Genomic DNA, 20,639 nt, shown 5'->3' with positions numbered 1-20,639 from the left:
TTAGCAAATCAATTAACACAAAGTTTAAAATTTTTAAAGCCACAGGAGAGAAACATGAATCAAACATAAACCGGAAATGCGCCTTTGTAATGAAATGTAAGAGTTTGATCGTGAATGTTAGAGTTTGACAGTGAATGTGAGAAAGTTTGATAGTTTGATAGTATTTGTAAGGTTTTGCCCATGGGGCCTCTCATAGGAAACTGTTCACATTTCACCCTTAAGATGTCCTTTATAAATTTAACACAGTCATCCCTAAGAACAAAACAATGTCCACCTCCCAAAACTTTCTGAAAAACTTTTTTTTCCCCGTCTTTAAACATGTCAGTATGTTACAACTACTTCTACCTGAAATGTTTATATCAACTATAATCAATATTTTGTGTGATTTAACCATGTATGGCTCCCAATCTTCTTTATTTCAGTTGGAAAAAAAACAACTATAAATGGTACTCTACCAGCAGCAATGCGCCACTGTGGTTAAAAAAAAATCTCAAATAATATAGTATCTCAATATAGTGACTCATTATAATGAATGAGATTTTTTTTAACATGGGCTTCCATAGTGATGCAGTCTTCAAGAAAAAAAATTTTGAATTCAGCTACGTTCTTTAAATGGTGAAAAGTGCTGCCATCTGGTGGTACAGATTAAAATTGATTGTGAGCCCAAAATGAAATCTTAGCATAAAAAAATGCAATGGCTCATGTTCAGCTGAATTAAAATATATTTTCATATATTTTCCACTTTTGGGAAAGCTGGCAGCATTTTGGTTAATATTTTATTCACACTTGATTACTCTTATTCAAGATAAGCCTGTGACATTTTGCTTTTTGTCATGTCACCATAGCAAATGAGTACGAAAACGCAGTCAACATTTTCAAAAGGAATACGAGACGCCACACCCAATGATGCAAAGCAACCTGGGCTTCCATTAAACCTCAGCAGAATCATAGTCTGATCCCCTCCATGCCACACTACATTGATGAAGTAATTCATGGCAAAAGAGTCCTAACCAAGTATTTAAGTGTATAGAAATGGAAAACATTTATTTTTAAGATATCCTTTTATTGATCTTATGTAATACTTAAATATTTGAACATAGAATTTGGGATTTTTATTATAGGTAAACCATAATCACCAAAGTAAGAAATGAAGGCTTGAAATATTTCACAGTGTGAAATGAATGAGTTTGACTTTCTGGAATGAACGACATTTTAACATGCAAAGGTCATAATTCACAATTCAGAAGATAAAACAGCTCTGACAGTTCCAATTTTTCAGAAATACCAAAAAAAATAATACAAATTTTAAAAGCATGTTTGTCTTTTTACACTAATTAAGTGTGCCTAAACTTTCACAAGATGTTGAACACGTTTTTCATTGTAAACAATAAAATTGAACAGACTTAATACCCAAAGGGATGGAGCCAGAAGCTGGCTTTAAAAACGAAAACAAATGTTGAGACGTTGTACATTAGGCGCGTTTGTTGCCTCCAAGTACATGTAACAAAAAGCAAAATGTAAACATAAGACACACAATGCTACAAAACAACGCTCCAATAAAAGCAATTGAAACATCAGACATTTTTGCTAAAACATTCACTATTTTTAAAGCACTGATTAAAACAGCATTGGACGGTGAAAATCAAATCAGTTCAAGACAGAGTGAATCAGCTGCATTTCAGTGGTAGAACAGAGATGAGGATTCTTGCTTGTCTCCAACACTCCATCCTTGATCCTCCACCTCCAAGCGGAGCTGAAGTCTGGAGCAGGAACACAGCGGAGTTCAAGACCAGACTCCAACACCTCCTCGTCGTGACTGATCTGCTGGCCGTTCTGCGTCTCCAGGGTGAACACCCGCTCTGAAATCTATAACAGCAACAAATATTTAGCACTTTCTTTCACTTTTTTGTCTCACTGAAGTGTGTGAGAGCTGCCCAGTCTAACCTGATCACTGATGCCAGTGGCGATGTGGCCAATCTTAACCCGACGTTTCTCTCTGATCTGAATTTTTTCCCGGCTGAAGTCTCTGATGCAAACATCCACCCCTGCGCCAAAAACAAAACGCCGACATGTTTCCTTTTGTCCTACAGGATGACTTGGAGGAAGGAGAGATATTCTGGGCTTTAGCTCACCTTCAAAACAGCAAGGTGGTGTTTGACCAAGCAAATCTAAACTGAAGACCTGTACATCTGGTTGGCTGTTGTAGGAGAAGAAACCAGAGCTGTATTCATCTCCGGGGCTCAGGGACCAGCGACCAGAGTCCTGGGAGGAATAAAAGTAATTCAGTTAAACAGATAGTTGAAACCTACAAAATGGAACACTATTCGTTTCTAAGACTCGTTAACGGCTACATTAAGGCTTTTCCTTCAGACGTTACTATTTATTAAAGTTTAACAGAGTAAATTACATTTTCATGGCTGCTTAGAGGTTATAAAAGTGCACACAAGACATTACTAACATTATTATTTTATTAACTCTGATGTTAAATTTGAACAATGTGGGTTTCTCTAATTTCAATTACCTTCTTGTCCCATAGTTCCCTGTTGCAATAATGGTCACTGTTAATACAAGACAGGAGCTGCTCCTGCATCTCAGCAGAAGGAAGCTGGGACAGACTGCTCAGGTAGAAGTCTGAAAACAAGAGAGGCAAAGAGCAGGAGCAGAGATTAGACATGGAATCAGACACATGACAACAACCATATCACTGGATAAAAACTCACCTCGCTCCAGTTTGCGAAGCTCAAGTTCAGGCACAGTGGTGATCTTGTTGTTTCTCTTGAAGTTTGGCTCAGAGACGAGCATCTGCGGAGCGTTCCATGACTCCCGCTTTGGCTCATTGAAGCTGGTCTCCAAGTCTTTCTCAGCAGCTTTGTTTTTTGTTCTTGGGTCTGTTATTATTTTATCTGCAGATTTCTTGTGTTCCTCCTCATCCTCAAACTCACCACTGCTATCAACGGGGTGCAGGTCATCAGGAGGTTTGTTTGGGACATATAGAGGCTCTGTGTAGGGTCCCTGGACTGAACTGGTTAATCCTCCAACTGCAGTGGAAAAAACGATTACATCACTTAGTAAACTCTGATTACCTATTTGGAGATTAGATAAAAGCTTAAATCATGACACATGTACTAAATAGGAGTAATAAACTAATTTAGTTTGGTTTTATTCTCCTAAGTTCCAAACATCCTGGAAAACACTGTTGAGGTGGCTAAGAATGGCAATGTGCAAACTAATCAGGACTAATGAAAGCTTTTATTCCAGTAGCGTCCAACTCCACTCCTGACCTTTGGATGCGTCGCTTCTCCAACACCTGAATCATATGGCTCAGCACCGAAAAGATGAGGTAATGAGCATTCATTTAATTCATGTGTAAAATAAAGGATGCATCTAAAATTTGAGGGATAGTAGCTCTCAAGTGCTTAAGTTGGGCATTTAAGAGCTACGTCACCTATGTTTATTTGCAATCAAAAGGATCTAATAAACTATGAGGTTATTGGATTCTTATCAGTAGGATTTTTGACCACAGCAGCATACTAGTGTCACCTAAATGGCTTAAACACAGCTAGCAGGAAATAAAATACACTAAACAATCATTTCACCTTCTTTCAGAGCTCTATCGGTTTTTTCTTTGAGCTGAGAAGCTGATGATCTCTTGACTGGATCTTTCTGGAGTCCAGCCTTTAAAACTTCAGCCGTGAGAGGGCTGCAGTCAGGTGGGATCTCTCCGACCGGCGGAGGATCATTTGCAATCTGTGTACATTAGAAAAGGAGAATTTTGTTCAACTTTGATATGAATAACCAGATAAATAGCGTTACTGTCTGTGTGACTGTGAGCAGCACCTTCAGGTAGAGTCTACAGGTGTAGTATCTTGTCCAAGGCTGACACCCGTTCAGCATGTGGAGCAACATGCAGCAGCTGCTCCACACATCTGCTTTGGCTCCACGGGGTTCTCCTTTTACAATCTCAGGGGCCATGTGGGTCTCTGTTCCCTTCAGATCTGATTTAAAGAAGGAAAACATTAAATACACACAAGATTAGATGAGTTACACATCACAAAGCTGGTCAGCTAAAGCTTCACCATGCTTACCTCTGGATGTACTGAGGCTCTGGCCCTGGTTGTCGAGTTTCTCTGCATGTCCAAAATCACACAGGAAAGTGTCTCTCCCATCTTCTGACAGCAACACATTGTCAGCTGTGAGAACCAGGCAGACATATTAATCTTTGTTTTGGATAAAATAGTCCAAACTACAGCCTCTGACGGGACATGAAACAGTCGGCAGGGCAAAATCTGACATTAGCTCTGAAATGTGGAATCAATATTGAGACTGCAATTGCTGTTATTTCTTTTAAAGTATCCTGAACACCAGGTGGCGCCTAAGCTTCAAAATAAAACATGTTTTTTTTTTTCTGCTGTTCGGCTGTGCTTCGTTTGTTGCACTTCCTCCTTTAGAGTTCTCCTTCTGTTTTTCTGTTTCCTCCTTTTATTCGACCTTCTTTCTATACTTGCACTGTTCCTTCTCTACTTGTCTCGCTTTCTATACTTGTACTTTTTTTTTTTACCCAACTTGTCTTGTTGACTGCTTCCTGCTCCTCTACCCATCCCCCCATGCCTCTTCTGCTTAGTTCTTTTCTTTCTTGTCTGCACATGCGCTGTTACTGAAGAGTGGCTGTGACTCACGCTGTGGGAAATTCCCAGCCCGTCAGCAGCACACAGGTGCCTCAAGATCAAATCTAGACTGTAACTATGACACTCATGTTCCACACAACAACTAAACAAAGACACAAATTCTTCAGAGGAAAACTAAGTCAAAATGTTTCTTACTTTCTCTATATATTTTCCACTACATACTATGAAGAGAGTGTTCAAATTACATTAACACACCAATATTAATCATCTGATTTAAAGAGTACATAAAATAAAGATAGTGTTTAGGTTCATTAAGCGTTATTAACATTTTAGCTTTAGCATAATTGAGTTCAGACTTGTTCAAATACACACCTTTAATATCCAAATGTGCCACTTTCTTCTTTATCAGGTATTCCAGGGCTGCTAAAACCTGAGACTGGTAGTGAAGACTTAAGTCCTCTGGCAGTCGGCCACGCTTCATTATCAGCTGACCCAGGGAGCCTGGACATAACAGATAAAATCTTGTGTAAAAGCTAGATTATAAAGTTTAAAGTTTTCTAATAAAGATTTATGAGTTTGAAAAGCAGGAGCTGAAGGAGTGTTAATGATCATTTAACACATTGCAAAATCCTCACCTTATACAACCCGAAACAAATTATATACTATTTGAGTACAGTTGAATTTCAACAGTCTCTACTTTAGTATCAACAAAATGTATTTTGTAAAAAAGAAAAAAAAAAAAGCAAAGTTTATTTACCTGATTTTTCCTCCATTAAAAGGACAACATTTGGTCCCTCTCTGACTACTCCAAAGAGCTCAGTGATACGAGGAGATCGGAGGGTACTCCACGCACCCACCTCCTCACTGCTGAATTTCTTCAAGGCAATCTGTGTTAAAACAATATGGAGATACAGAATGAAATCCTACATGTCAGTGTTTAAAATCAGACAGTGGGGACAAAAATGTTGGCAAAAAAAAGGTAGTTCACCTTTTTGGCTGCAAATCTGTGTCCTGTGTTGACATCCTGAGCACTGTGAACCTCGCCGTAGGAACCTTCTTTGATAAAATGTGAGAGGATGTACTCCCTCCCCTCCTTATATTCAAAGTCCACAGGTTGGATTTTCTTTAAAGAAAAAGACATGTTAATTTTACATGAACAACTTCTGAAACATGTAAAAGAAAGAACAAAACATACATCACTGTTGAAGATGAGTCCTTCATTGCACTCTGAATCAGCTGCTGAAAGCTCATCTTCATTCGCCCTAGCTTCGCACTCCACATCTTTGAAAAATGGCCCCGCGTAGCAAGGGTCTGCCAGGCTGACTACGTCTCGGAGACCCGCAAGGGCGAGAGAGCAGTCTCCCACACTGCTGAAGGAGTCTGAGCTGATGTCCTGCTCATCCACCGGGAAGCTGGAGAGGTTAAAGCCTGGGTGAGGCCAGTTCAGAGGAGCGCAGCTTGAGCCAGTCAGAGTCAGGTAGATCTGTCTGTTGTAGAAAAGATCGCCATAGTCTTGCTCCAAAAGGCTTTCAACGCTGCTACAGCGAGATGTGCTAAAGCTGCTTAGTCCTCCAGAGAACTCCTCCTACAGAAGATAACCAAAAAATAACAGTTTACATATAATAATAATAATGTTTACATGCTTAGAGGCTGAAAATTCAAGGACATGTGAGGCAACGTTCAGGATTTCATTTGGGGAGCTTCATGGAAAAGGATATTAATAGGCTGAAATTATGATTTCCAGAAAATGTGACAATTCATCCGTTCAAATCCCTTCCAGTGTACAAAATAAAGCATAGAAACAACCAAGTCTTAAAAAAAAAAATTACAAGCTTGGTAACATTCCTACTGAGGGCAGGAAGTGTAAACCTACTGAACCTATTCAGTAACATAAAACGTGCAAAGTGTTTTCATATCAATATATTCAATCAATGCTAGATTAAAATTCATTCTTGTTTTCTTTAAATAAGACCTAATTAAAGGTTACGATGATCAGAAAACACTGCTGGTATAAGAGCGTCTTATTCTGATACCCTCTAAATCCAGTTGATATCAGGAAGTGCTATGCTAATAAATGTCTGGATAAAAACAAACATCTCACCTGGATCAGGCCACTCTCTTGTTCAGGGACTCCAGAGAGCGTTCGATGTCTCCGTCGCTGCTTCTCCTTCCCCTTCCCCTGCTTTCTTCTCTTTCCTTTGCTCTTTTGCCTTCTTTGGCTCTTTTCTTGTGTGACATGTGGCTTTTGGAACAAGGCTGAAGTTGGGCGTGCTACATGGTTTTGTTCTGAGAAAAGGCTAAGCAAATTTGGGATGTTTTCATTAATTTCAGTACATCAATAAATGCAAGAGGATAACTTTAAGGAGAGCCGTGAAACTTAATGAGATACCTGGTCAAACAATTTGGGAAGGCAACATATCTTTCAGAACAAGAGGGACTGAATTCCTGGGAATCCTGAGTTTCACCTAAAAGACGTGTTGGTGTTAAATAGTGCTAAGTCAGTAGAAACATTATTTCCTATTAAATAAGTCAAAAATATTTACATTCAGCTTGAGCAATGATGGTAGAGGTCTTTATTGGCATTTCTCCCACTTGCTCGGCAGTTCCATGCGTCAGGACTTTTTTCATCTGTGGACTTGGAATCCATCCTGTTTCTTGTGTGTAGCTCAGTTTGCTGTCCTTCCCATCATCTTCCTCCTCTTCCGCCTCCTGCTCCTTGCAGGAGCTGGGCGGATAGGACCCCTTCAGCTCGGTTTTGGGGGAACCAGAGAATGGAGCGGTTGAATTGAAAAGCCTCTGCCTCACCGCCATTTCATCTGATAGATCTGGAAAGGGAGAGCAATAAGTCACGTTAGTTTTGGACAGTTAAATAAACTTCTTAAAATGTAAAGAGATTAATACACTGTACGCTCATTATTTTGGTAAGACCTTTTTGATAACCTGAGGTTTACTTTATGGAGGGAACTCTATTTCTAAAAACACATTTAGTTTGCAGTTTGACAAATGTAATGCTTTAATTATTGTAAACTGGACTGGAAATAGTTTTTCATACAAAAAGTGACTTCTGATCTCAGTGCCACAAAATGGATTTGCAGTATTTCTATACTTTCACATGCTTTCTGCCACCATCAATGTGTAATTCCAATACAAATACCAATGTCTTTGAAATGTTTTATAAAGGTTTTTATTAGAGGTCAGTTTTATGGAAATGTAATAAAAAGGAGGGAAAAAAAGAACAATCAAATAAATATATTTTTAATTCTACCAATTAACTGGTTTTATCAGCTCTTACCATTTGGTTTAAGAACAAAAACAACTTCATTAATGAACCAGCAGCTGCAATGACGCAGAAAATCTCATAAAACCGTTGAGACAAAAGATCAGAGGTGTCTCACGTCAGCAACTGGGCAAACATTTTTTACAGCTCTTCTAAAGGTCAACATATTGGACTCTGGAGTCCAAGCTCAAAAGAAAAGAAAAAAAAAAAGCTTGACTTGAAAATCAAGTTAAACTGAAACTCTGCAGTGGGTAGACGATACAGGAAACTAAACCCTGGCCTTGTTTTGACAGTTGCAACAGTTTCATTAAAACCAAGCGCTCACTTTCAGTCAAACGAAGCATGTTAGGTAAGACACAGCAAAGATAAATTACCAACAAAGTTTTATGCTGAATAAAACTTTGTTGGACCCCTTCAGCTCGGTTTTGGGTTCAAATGTATGTTTTACATGAACCAAGGATGTTCATCAGAGCCCTGCTGAAAATGAGTTGAGAAGGCACAGTTGCAGCTTGTTGCATCATTGCATTCCCTGATCAAAAGGATTAACACTAAAATCTTGATTCAAACAAACAGAACCACCTATGTATTTGTTATTTTTAGAATTTCATTAGGACACCTTAAACAGCACAAACGCATACCTACAACTAAACTACCCAACATCCCAACAAAACTTTGAAGCCTAACTTCAATTCAGTGACTAAATTTTGAGTATTACCTTTGCTGCGACTTCATGCACTGCAAGATCTTTTAGAACAATGCGGTTAAAATGCTACTTCCGTATACCATCGCTGCACCACCACACCCCGATGACACAGAAAGGAAATTGAAAAAAAAAAAAAAAAAAAAAAGAAGTAATAAACACAACTACAAAAACAACTCCTCTCAGTATGCACGAAGCAGAGTGCTACCAACCTCTCTCTGGTATCCGCTCAGCATAACCTCAACGGCATTAACTAACTGCTTTGTTTGCCTTTCTTATCCTTCATGGTCTTCTCAAAGCTCAGCCTTTGCTGCGACTCCTGCCCAGCTCTGTTTGATGCTGGCAGCCAGCCAAATATGGGAGGAGCTGGCTAACATGACTTATGGGAAATGCTCTCTAGTTCCCCATATCCCCCCTCCTTCTCCTAGTTACTCCAATACAGCTCCATCTATCCTCCAACTACAAAGGATTACAGGAGGACACGCTTGATAACAGCTCTGGTGAAGAATTAACTGTGGCATAAGCAGAATGCCAGCTTTCATCTATTCATAGTGGCCATTATATAAGATTTTAAAATCACACAGAAAATAAGCACACACATTGCAATTGCAAAGTAAAAATACTAAGTTTGAACAAAAAGCAGAGTTAGGACAAACAAGTTGTTTGCTAAGTAAATACAAAGCACTGTATAAATGTCACATCTGCATCTGACTCATGAGTTGGGATGAGTTTCTGACTCATCGTTGACATCCTGAAATGTGAAGAGATTTTTGACCTTTCAAGTAACCTGAAGTTGCAGCTACTGAATCTGCGACTCGTCATGCCTCACCACCATACATTTTGCATTATGCGCAAATAAAAAATAAACTCTCTATTCTGGGGGAAAAAAAAACAAAAAAACATTACATTACATTGATATATTTGACTTTAATTCTACATGTCCGTTTCAGGAAATTGTCAGCAGCATCTAAAATTTGGAGTGAGCATATGAGCTGTCTGCTTCTATCTCTCTGACACAATCTCACTTTCTTTCCTTTTAAGCAGCAAAACAACTTACTCACATCAAAACCACTACAGCACACAGGAAATTCACAATACAGCTAGGCTCGGCTGCACGCCACGTACCAAGAAAAAAAAAAAAATTTGAGTTGCATGATGTGCTGATAAGAAACAATTCAGCAACATAGAAAACTTCTAAAGTTTCTTGACATTGCCGTTTCATAAAATTATGATCTGATTCTGGCAGATCTTTAAAGGTTTTATATGGAGATTGCAAAGTGACAACATAAGAGTCAAAACGCATGCTATAAGCCATTATCACCAACCAGCTAATACTCTGGAAATAACTTCTCTCTTTGCGTTGTCCTTAATGTTTTTGATTTCCTTTTCTATTTCTCTATTTCATCACATTTGGAAGTTCTTGAATGATTTTCTGTTTCCTCTTCTTACAAATGTATTTGTATCTCAAGTAACCCAAGTGCTTCTTATAAAGATTTAGCACTGTCAATCAACCTCATGTACATGTTGCTCAATGTGCTTATGGCAGAGAGAAAAAAAAAACTTACGGTACAGGAAACCCATTTATCCACCGTTAGTGGTTGCCATGTTAACTAGCCTGAGCATAACAGAGAGTAAGGGGCATGAGGTGATTGACAGCACTCAGACCCACCTCCTGGCTCCGACTTGTTCTTTCTAATTAGCACTAGGAGAAGGCAGGGGACCTCCGTTTTTTCATACCATACTGTCATTAGTGTTAACAAATATGTAAAAATATATACATTTTTTCATTAAATGTATTAATTACAGCTACCTGTATCTGCAATTTTAAAGCAATCATCTTGTTCTATTACAATACTTTTAATCACTGGGTGAAGGATTCCTACAGTCTGAAGCTATGTAATTATTACAAGTTTGTATTTGCAGAGTACTTTTTTATTTCAACTAAACTAAAATAATACAGCAATAATCCACAGTTGTACAAATAAGATTGAGTTGTGTTCTTTAAATCATAATAAAAAAAGAATTTATGTGCAACTGTATAAGGCTGTATTTAGAACCACAGTAAAGTTGTGGGACTCATGAACTCTGGAAGAATGCAGGTTAAGGAATAATTTATATTTAAAAAATACTTGGAAATGTATATAAAAATTAGAAAACAGCAAAAATAATACAAAAGAATACCTCAAAAAAATAAACTTGACATTAGAAGTTAGGCATATGTCATTATAGTTGAAAGAAAATATGTACGTAGATTTAGTTTTACGTGAGCTATTTAGCTAATGCAGCATACGTGAAAAAAGCAATATAAAGGATTTCAAATATTTCAAAATAACCTTCATTTATTCACAATATCAACATTTATAAATTCATCATTTTCTATAGCACTTCTAATGTTTTCAATCTATAGTATTGTCGTCAGAATTGAAAACTGCGCGCAGCTCTGGAAGCAGGACAGCAGCTGTTTAATCAGAAACATCCGCTTGATGGGCGTGAGGCTATCAAAACTGCTCACACAAACGTTATGGAGCTTAAACAGCAATATCTTTCATCATACTAATATAACTTCAAAAGCTTGAGCATTTAACGAAAATTATACATTTATTTGGGAGATATCTTATATGCATGCCGAGGACGTATATTGAAAACCATAACTTCCTTCTAGCCGTCTCTCCGCCATTTTACAAAACATCTTTAGCCACTGTAGTTTTGGTTATTTGTCGTAAAGTCATGTATTAGAAAAACAACACAGTGCCAACATAGGACAACAATAAAAACAAAAGTCGGAGAAATTATAACACGGATAAGTTACTGAACTGTAGAGGAATAAAATAGTTCATCAACTCACCGTTACCAACGTTAAAGGCGTCGGCCTTAAGGAACCCTCCGCATAGAGCTCTCGGTTTGAAAAAAAAAGAAGCTTCCTCTTGGATTTTCAAACTAAAAGTGTCTATATTTCCTAATTTGTATTTAGTAGCTTTAAATTCATCGTTACCAAATTAATTTCTCTGATATTTGAGAAACCCGTTAGTTAAGTGTTTTTCTTTTTGGTTTGTAGATTGATAATACTTGTTCATGTTTTTCTAACTGACATTTAATCTTTTATTTTGAAAGTAAAGCCCCTGTACCTGTTTTAGGCACCATATAAATTTTGGCAACTTCAAACAAAAGTCGAGTTTGTGAAGCCGTCAGATGAAAATAGTCCTTCAGATCGACAATTGAGAGTTGACCTTTTACCAAAATACAAACAAACTTGCTTTCATTTCTCTCGTTTAATAAATGCGAACTTTTTTTTAGAAGGAACAGAAAGAAACAGTTTGAATTAATTTTTCAAATAATGTGCATGAATTTGAGAGCATTCTATTTATTTTTCTCTACTACATGCAAGACTGAGTCTTAGTCATAGAGCTACCCGTATACCGCCATTAAATCCAATTAGTCCTTGTGTCAGAATAAAAAATTAAAATATAAGTGACTGACTCAGTAATAGAAAAAACTCTTCTAATTCTTTGACTTACAGTTGTATTGAAGATATGACAGAGTCCATCAATTTGAGAAATACATCTAAAACAATATTGCTCTTTTAGTATGAAAACCATCCTGGGAAATACAAACTTTTTTTTTCTGCTTAGTATGAGGCAAAATATTTTGCATGGCAGTTTGATAGATTTTGAAGTTTTTACACTCATGAACTCTGCAACCTATGCTCTGTGGACATCAGAATAGAAAGTTCAGCTGTTCCCATTTCTTAAAATCCTAACTTTGTGGTTTTTTAAAATAAAATGTAATATTCAAGTAACTGAACATCCTCAAAACATCTATTAATCTTTTGTCATTTTCTGCTTCTTGTTCAGATTGTGAATTGCATCAAAATCAACTATATGTCTCTCTCTCTCTCTCTCTATATATATATATATATATATATACTGTATATATATATATATATATATATATATATATATATATAATCCGCTACAATCGTCAAGTGTTTTGAAAATATCTATCAGTGGATGAATCAGAATATCTGGATAAGAAAGCAAATCTGAATTAAACTCTGTGAGCCTAAAGACCAGAAACGTTTCCTTCTTTTATGTGTGTATAATGTTTTTTATAATTTAATGCAAGACTTAATTTTTATCTTATCTAACATGTTTTTTCTAATCTCTGTTCCTTTGTTCTTCCTGTAAAGGACCATAAATTACCCTGTGCATGAATTGTACTATACAAGTGCACTTGCCTTGCCTTGCCTTTTGTTACTGTTATCTTTACTAGCATGCATTAAGTGCTAAACCATATAAAACGTCCAAGGCAGTAAATGTACAATGTTTTCAGATAGAAGTAAAACAACACTAATACTACAGCTTGATGTGAGGGTGTCAGAAATCATAGACTCGCTGGCACATCTCTTTTCTATGTCAAACTCTCTGCAAACCCATGACAACAATGCAAGCATTCTTAATGATTCCTGTACCTTTTACTCCCAATGTGAATGCATGGCAGGTAAAAGAGAGACCCAGGTTTATCCATTTTCAAAACAAACTCCTCGTCTCAAAGTGTCAATATAATACTTCTTGCATTTAGAGTTGATTGTTTTAACTATCTTTTTGCAATCAATGACTGTCTAGGTGCTACAGTATGGAAGCCCATTTCCGCCACTCTGTTAAAAAAATAAAAAATAATTATCTCATAATAATGAGATAGTATCTCATTATAATGAGATACTATCTCATTATTACGAGATACTATCTCATTATTACGAGATAGTATCTCATTATAATGAGATAGTATCTCATTATTACGAGATAGTATCTCATTATAATGAGATATTATCTCATTATTATGAGATAATTATTTTTTATTTTTTTAACAGAGTGGCGGAAATGGGCTTCCATACTACAGTGGCAATAAATAAATAAAAAATATATAGAGAGAGAAAGTAAAGAAAGAAAACTATTATATGTAATAGCATTGATTTGACACAAGATGGAGGCATTATGTAAAAGCATGTATGGACTCATGATTATAATTGATTTTGCTAAGCTTCAGGAATCTGATTGAAAGAATTGCGTTAAAAACAATTTGTGTTTATATTAATCGGCAAATTTACAGACATCTCTGGGACTGACATTAAACCATCACATCTGTAGATTTCAAACTGCTTCTGTCTCATGTTTTCTCATTTACAGGCTAAACGGAGGGATGGTCAAGTGTTGACAATCTGGTTAGTGAGCTATGTGGGCAAACATACCACAATTGTTTTTTGAAAAGTAAGCTACACAACTGTCTTATTATTATTGCAATAAGTAAAGTGTGATATTTTCTATTGACAATAATTCTCTCATGCTAGTTGCTGGGAGTTGAGCCTACATTTCTACTTTGTTACGAAATCTGTCAAGTACCAATTACAGATGATTTATATTTGTTTGATTTGAGACCGAATTAAGATTTATGTGTTCAGCACATTCATAGCATCTGGAATGTAAATAAATTACAGACATGATGATGATTTTGAAATATTACATCTGATGTTTTGCTCAGTACTCAAGTAGTCTTAAGAAATATTTTTTATTGTTATTATTATTTCTGGATGGCTACTTTTTACTTTTACTTGAGTAAAAATGTATTGAAGTAGTGTAACTATACTTGAGTACAATTTTTGGGTACTTTTCAATTCTGATCATACTCAATATTTCAGATATTTCAGATTCAGAAGTAATAAAAGCGGATGCGATCAGCTCATGTTGGACATCTTTCGGGGCAATTGTTCTGTTTTTGTTCACTGGATAGCCAAACCTATCCCTTTTCTGTTTTTATATTGTCAAGTCTATTCATGAGTCAATTATGTTGATCAGCATCTGTTTACAGGACCTAAAAACGACCATAATCCAACAGTCAGTATAGATATTAGTGACCGTGTTTCCTCTGTGTGACAGGGAAATGTTGTAGTGGGCAGAAGTGAGACATAAATCCTCCGCAGTGTGAATCGTTTGCTCACCACCAGGAGAAACTGCAGCTGCGTTCAGAAAATGGCCGACAGATTTTCTAGGTTCAACGAAGAGCGTGATTTCCAGGTAATGCACATCAAAAGACCAGAGACTTTTAACGAATTTTGCATGGTGGAGTATTTTAGAACATGGGATAGGTCTTAAAGGATATAAAAACATCCAGTATTTTACAACCAGCTGCGAGCATTTCGGCATATTCGGTGCTTGCTAGCACTGCAAGCTAGTTTAGCTAACGCTAGTCCACTGCGGCTCTTCTGACATCAGTTTTCTAAACGTCTCCGAGCTTTATTCCTGTCACCAACGTCCAGTTTTATTCACGTCACTTTCCTATTATTTGAACCATTTAAACCACTCAGCAGGAAAAATGGATATAGAATAAGTACCTGCTTATTAGTGACCTTGGGTATGCTGGTTGTTTATCGAAAAAATGCTAACGATGCAAGCTTTGCTAACATAAAGCTATACTAGAGCTTGCTGTTCCCTTTTGACAACCAAAAAGTAAACAGTGCATGTTTAAAGAGTTATATTATCCTCATACTTGTAATCTTTTGGTATAGTCGTTTTAAATTACCACAAGCTTGTACTTTAAGGTTTTTAAATAGCAAGTTCTATACCTGCGTAACAATGAATTTCAAGCATAGTCTTCTGTTTTTGCTTATATGAATGAAACTGCAACCAATCGGCAGATTACCTAAATGTTATTGAGTAAACTCGATCAGCTTCACTTTTTTTAAATGCAGAAATGATCATTTTGCTGAAAACAAAATACGCTTTACCCAGACATGGTGTGCTCTTTTTGTTTTTTGTATTAATGTTATTTTAATGTATACCAATATCTCCAAAAACTCAATAACCGAGTTTTTGTAACATTCCCTGGGCATCTTGTTACAATGCAAAACGTATATAAAAAAATGCAGGAACAGCTGAGTAACTTTGTTTCACCATGGCATATGTTTCAGCCATTTGTCCTTTTCTGTCTTATCTGAGATCTGTGGCCACACCCAGCCAAAGCTAGACACATTTCTGGCCAGTAAAACTGTCATGTGTTTCTTGTGAGTTGGTGCTTTCTCATCAAACATTTGCATTCATTTTAAGCATTTTTTTTGAGTCACTTATGTCACATTGCAATGTATATCCACCTAATCAAATGTTCGTAAAGATTTTAATTATTCTTATGTAGGTAGGAATTATTTGCTGCTTGTTTAATTGTTGTCAGGCAGTCTACAATACGCAAAGCAAAACATAATGTCCTTTCTTACACGTTTTTAATTATTTTATGGCTATGAAGTCGGGTCATACAAAATAACATTTATAATTTAATAAATTTTTTATGCTGCTAGATTCAAGGTCTTGCTTAATTGATATAATTGTTTGTAATTAAAATTGTTTTGAAATGTGTACTTGTCTTACTTATAATTCTTAGTTGCCTGCTTTTCAAATGACTTTGGTGATGTTTTTCCACCTAACTCCATTTGCCATAGAACTGTATTTTCAGCTATTTTGTCAGTGAGAACCTAATTGCTGTGAGGTCTGAATGACTCTGTTGAGGATCACTCAGGCCCAGCACAGAGAAGCTCTGTGTGTGAGATCTGCAGTGAATGCATTCATATGCTCAGCATTCAGAAAGTTTCTTCATGGATTGATGCTTGATGCCAAGCAACGCAATCTGGAAAATACCCACAGATGGTATAACTAATCTCTGCTACACAGCCCAGCTAAGAGCTTTTCCACTTTATGCTTTTCCAGTGGGCGTTGCAGTTTTAGCATGTACTGCAGAAAATGCTAAGCTATGTATAATTCTTGCAGATGTTGACTGTCAGAGAATACTTTTTTTTTTTTTTTCCTCATGGTGGTGGCTTTACCTACGTTGTTAGTTGGTATGGAAGCCCAAGAAGAAATCTAGCAGTATATGTTTACCAAGAAATGTTTATTTATTCTTGTACTGATCAGTAGAGGAAAGCGAACACTGTTCATAACTTTGCAGTAGATGTGCATAGTCATATTGATTATGAAACAAGTATGAGGCTTTTGTGGAGAGCATATGACATTACATAAAGCACATTATGCGGTCTAAGTAAAATGTAGAAGGAAATATGGGGGAGAAAGGAAGCAATCAGTTCATGTCTTCTCTGCGTCTCACCTTCTCATAATCCCAAGTTTTACTTTTGTACATGTGGTGTTTGATTCAATCTGAATTAATGGCAATAAATAATGTCAATATAGATTTCTGGTACTGCAGAGTTGCTGGAAAATGTATCTGCAAATAGCCACTGTAGTCCCACCACTTGAGAATCTTCTCGCAGAAAACTTTAATGAATAATTTTACTAAATAATTGAAACGCTACCAAGCACATTTCACTGCTAAAAGCTGTCGGTGATGAAACTGCAAGGTAATGTACTGCAAAGGAAGAAATAAAAACAGAATTTTACGCAATTTGTATATATTATGCGATTTCCAGGATTTTAAAACAGCAGAAACACACTTTGTAGCTGTCCTCTCCCATAAACCAACAGTTGACGTGACATTTAACCAGTTCAGTCCCAAAAGAAAGCTGCAGTTGCCTTCATCCGTCTGATAATTAAGCAGACCACATATACGCTAATGAGTGACGAGACCCCAAAGTCACATCCCAGACACAAATGCATTACATGGAAATATTTGACAGTATGATTGTACACAAAGCAGCCAAGAACCAAAACCTCGGATCGGCTCTCGGAGATCAGTGACTAACTGGATTTTTCAAAATTGCATCACAAGACAGATATTTATGAAATACTCTAAAGTTTGTTGTACGTCAAACACCAAATTATCTTTAGTAAACCTAATGACTGTGTTTTTATTTTTTTTATTAAGGTTAAATGTGTGTTTCAATTTCTCAGGGTGTGAATCACTTTGACCAGTATGAAGAAGGCCAGTTGGAGCTGGAGCAGGCGTCCCTGGACAAGCCTATCGAATCGGTAAGGTTGCATCCATCGTCCCTCACCATTGGACCAGCTGTGAGAGTGGATATGATTGGTCCAGGAAGGAATAAGAACCACACCTTTACTCCATACTGTGTAGATGCATCTAGTGTTTTCTTGAACACACTTGCCACCTAACCCGTAGAATCACTCGTCAGTGTCCATTAATACCCTTTAATTCACTCCCACTTCTCATGACCCCGACCTACTTCATTTCTTCTGACATATAAAAAGACGATTTAGATCCTAGATCTTCCTGTTATATGTGCAGCCCACAGATAACCATAATTTTTTTTTTTCTTCGTAACAGTCTCACATTAGTCATCGTTAGTCATCTTAGCAGAGATAAACTTGAGATGAACCTATAAGCATGAAGTGGATGAAGCACTGTCTTATTAGCCGTTATCTCAGCATTGTAGCTACTCATCAATTTAAAACGGTAATTTTGGGGGGGAAAAAATAAACATATTTGAATATTTCACAGCACTTTTATGTGGAAATTCTGCTATCAGAAATGAAGCCACATTAGATTTCAGTCTAAGAAAAGTTGTATGTTTAATATTTTTTTTTAATTGAGTAGAAATTATTATTTAGCAAAACAAGGCAGTGCTTATTCCATGTCCTTTGTATAAAAGAGGGTGCACATTAGATGGTGTGAATGGGTACATTTGTGTTTGACTGAGTGTTTGTTTATGTAGCTTTTAGACTGTACGTGTTAGTGTATAGTATTTGTATTTATAGGACAGTTATCTTATTGTACACAACTTGGGGTGTTCGACATTTCTCTCCTGCAGCGAATTGGCCCCCTATTAGCTAAGCAGCAATGACCCGGTTTGTATTTGCACGCTCTGCTTCCTTACTCCTTATCTTTAGGGTCCTTTGTAACGCTTCTTTATCTTTCTTTCTCTACTTTTCTCTTTCTGTTTCACGACTGTCACACCTGACATCTTATTCTCTCTCCCTCTCCCTCTCTCTCTCTCTCTCTCTCTTTCTCTCTCTCTCTATTGCTCCCTCCCTTCTACACAGTGATTCGGTGTACAGTACCCTCTGTCATTCTGTGCTGGCATGGTGCTTGTGCAACTGGGACTGCATTTTACGCTGAAGAGGCATATTGATAATAGCGCAGGCAGCTCTCTTTTTCTGTCTTCCTCACTTTCTCCACCCTTCTTTCTGTCTTAAGCATTTTGGTGAGCAGGCCAAACTCGGAAGTCCTCAAAAGTACCAGGAAACTTTTTCTCAAGATTTTTAATGCACTTTGTGAAGCAGTCAGATAGGGTCAGCAATCCTGGATGTCAAGTTTAAATGTATTCATTTTTTTGGATTATAATACAGTTATTGTTGAAGACAAATTAAAAAGTTAACTTTGAAGAGCTAAATAAAGCTAGCTAAGGTGAGCAGGTGTTTCTGCAAGCTTTTGTCTCGAGTTTTTATTTAATAATCTGTAGGAACTGCAGTACAAATATGAAATTCTACTTCCATTTCATTTACACATTATCTTGTTGTATCTGTTTTTAGTTGGACATGTTTGTCATAACTCTGAGCTCCAGAATGAAACACTGTCCCTACCTAAACAAAACCAGTATTTTGTCCATGTGGGTGGTGGAGAAGTAAGAGGACAAGTAAGAGAGAGTGGTGGCCTGCTCACCTGGCTTTACCTAGCTGTTTTGCTCCTGCGCTATTATTTGTGGAGGGGGGCTGAGGAGCAGGCTGCAGCACCACGCAGCTCCTCACACATCTGTGGAAAAAAACAGAAGCTGGAAGTGTCACCTTATCACCACTATCAACTTTCTTGTTACAATTTTGTGGTGCTCTAAAACACGACACTCTTTAGTATCAGATGTAAAATGGATTCTAAAAAACATCTGAGATGCTTGAATTGGTAAAGTAAACGATAAATATAACATTTTTAAGTTGGTTTAAAAAAATGGAGAGGCATAGAAATGCTTAGCTCTTTACTTTTAAGCTCTTAGTCCACTAATGCATAACTTTAGAGCTGTTCATAAGTGCTTCAGCCCAGCTTTTCAGAACCCCTCCTTTGCCATTATTTGTGTGTGAATTATAGGCAGCTAGAGGTCTGTGGTATTTTATTGGGATCTCTTTTAATTCCTGTCTTACCCCTTTTGGTCTTTGCTATTTTTCTCCTAACACTGTTTTGCATTGCATGTGTTAACTTGGTAGCATTAAGCACTATGTGCTCTCAACACTCTGTGTTGTTGTTGTTGTTGTTGTTTTTTTGTTTTTTTTAACTCGGACTCATTCCTTATTGTCTCTTATCTCCCCCCAGTCCCTTAAATCTACCATCCACCTTCCTCCCTCCTATTTGACCCGGTACCACAGCGATATGCAGTGGGCATCCTCAGAGCCACAGAACATGAACACTCACAGGAAGGAAACATCTGTGAATCCCGCAGAGAAACTAAATTCAAGTCAAGACGTTACTGCACATGTTTTAAATGCACACATGCAGTTACTGTGGCTCAATATGCTATTTAAGCCATAGTTGTATGAGTCATTTTAAGTTTGTAGAGCTTGATATTGTTGAAAGTATTGAACCAAATACTTTCTCTTTTTAAAAAGACTTATCATCTTAAACATGAAACCACACACAGGAAAAGGCATCATTTTAATACTTACGTTTTGCGCAGGCTTTAATCATGTGGACAGAAGTTATGATTGTTGAATGGTGTTGACTAAAAACCCAATTCTAACCTCAAATGCTTTAATGTTAAATAAAATAAGTGGGGGGGGGGGGTAAGAAATGAACAAAACAGATGATTGATCACATTATTTGCAATAGTCTGAAGCATGTCCCATCTTTGAAATTGGGACTTAAGATTTATAAGGTAAGTATGTTTTTGAATTGTTATATGTAAATTAGTTATTTTAATAAGACATTTCTGTGTTTTTTTTATTTTATTTTTTTAATTTTCTCAACATATTTGATAGTAGAATCTTAAACATTATTTTTCTTGGCACTCAGGCCTTCTGTTTTATTCGCTTAGCTTGTTACTCCAAAACAGTTTTTTTTTTTTTTTTTTTTTTTTTCTCTCCCCCTTTCCCCTTTAAACCGGCCC

The 20,639-nt window shown here is 36.9% G+C and overlaps 2 protein-coding genes across 4 annotated transcripts in view; one reads left to right on the top strand and one right to left on the bottom strand.

Moving 5' to 3' along the window:
• Nucleotides 1-1,046: 1,046 nt before the first annotated feature.
• On the bottom strand, nucleotides 1,047-11,531 carry map3k14a (mitogen-activated protein kinase kinase kinase 14a). Of its 3 annotated transcripts, none has more exons than XM_015042989.1 (16): nucleotides 11,448-11,531; nucleotides 7,169-7,450; nucleotides 7,015-7,090; nucleotides 6,727-6,922; nucleotides 5,821-6,210; nucleotides 5,614-5,748; nucleotides 5,383-5,512; nucleotides 4,998-5,126; nucleotides 4,086-4,190; nucleotides 3,838-3,995; nucleotides 3,597-3,747; nucleotides 2,721-3,038; nucleotides 2,522-2,631; nucleotides 2,133-2,262; nucleotides 1,945-2,045; nucleotides 1,047-1,866 (listed from the first exon to the last, which is right to left on the bottom strand). In XM_015042989.1, exons 2-16 carry the CDS (start codon nucleotides 7,434-7,436, stop codon nucleotides 1,648-1,650), a joined length of 2,616 nt encoding a protein of 871 aa, XP_014898475.1. In that variant the 5' UTR covers nucleotides 7,437-7,450; nucleotides 11,448-11,531; the 3' UTR covers nucleotides 1,047-1,647. The 3 variants fall into 3 exon arrangements, with proteins under 3 accessions (XP_014898475.1, XP_014898476.1, XP_014898477.1); XM_015042990.1 differs by lacking the exon at nucleotides 11,448-11,531 and adding an exon at nucleotides 8,815-8,923; XM_015042991.1 differs by lacking the exon at nucleotides 11,448-11,531 and adding an exon at nucleotides 8,618-8,637.
• Nucleotides 11,532-14,562: 3,031 nt separating this feature from the next.
• Nucleotides 14,563-20,639, top strand: part of gpatch8 (G patch domain containing 8) — a 26,640-nt gene continuing 20,563 nt past the window's right edge. The window contains exons 1-2 of the mRNA XM_015042986.1: nucleotides 14,563-14,670; nucleotides 17,485-17,562. Coding sequence (XP_014898472.1) covers nucleotides 14,626-14,670; nucleotides 17,485-17,562 — 123 coding nt within the window. The 5' untranslated portion in view covers nucleotides 14,563-14,625. The remainder of the gene's footprint in view (nucleotides 14,671-17,484; nucleotides 17,563-20,639) is intronic.

The sequence above is a fragment of the Poecilia latipinna genome, unplaced genomic scaffold, assembly GCF_001443285.1.
Source record: "Poecilia latipinna isolate Pla-1442-1.1 unplaced genomic scaffold, P_latipinna-1.0 Scaffold610, whole genome shotgun sequence".
Classification (NCBI taxonomy): Eukaryota; Metazoa; Chordata; class Actinopteri; order Cyprinodontiformes; family Poeciliidae; genus Poecilia; species Poecilia latipinna.
Note: the sequence above shows the minus strand (reverse complement) of the source record. Positions and strands in the feature narration are given on the sequence as shown.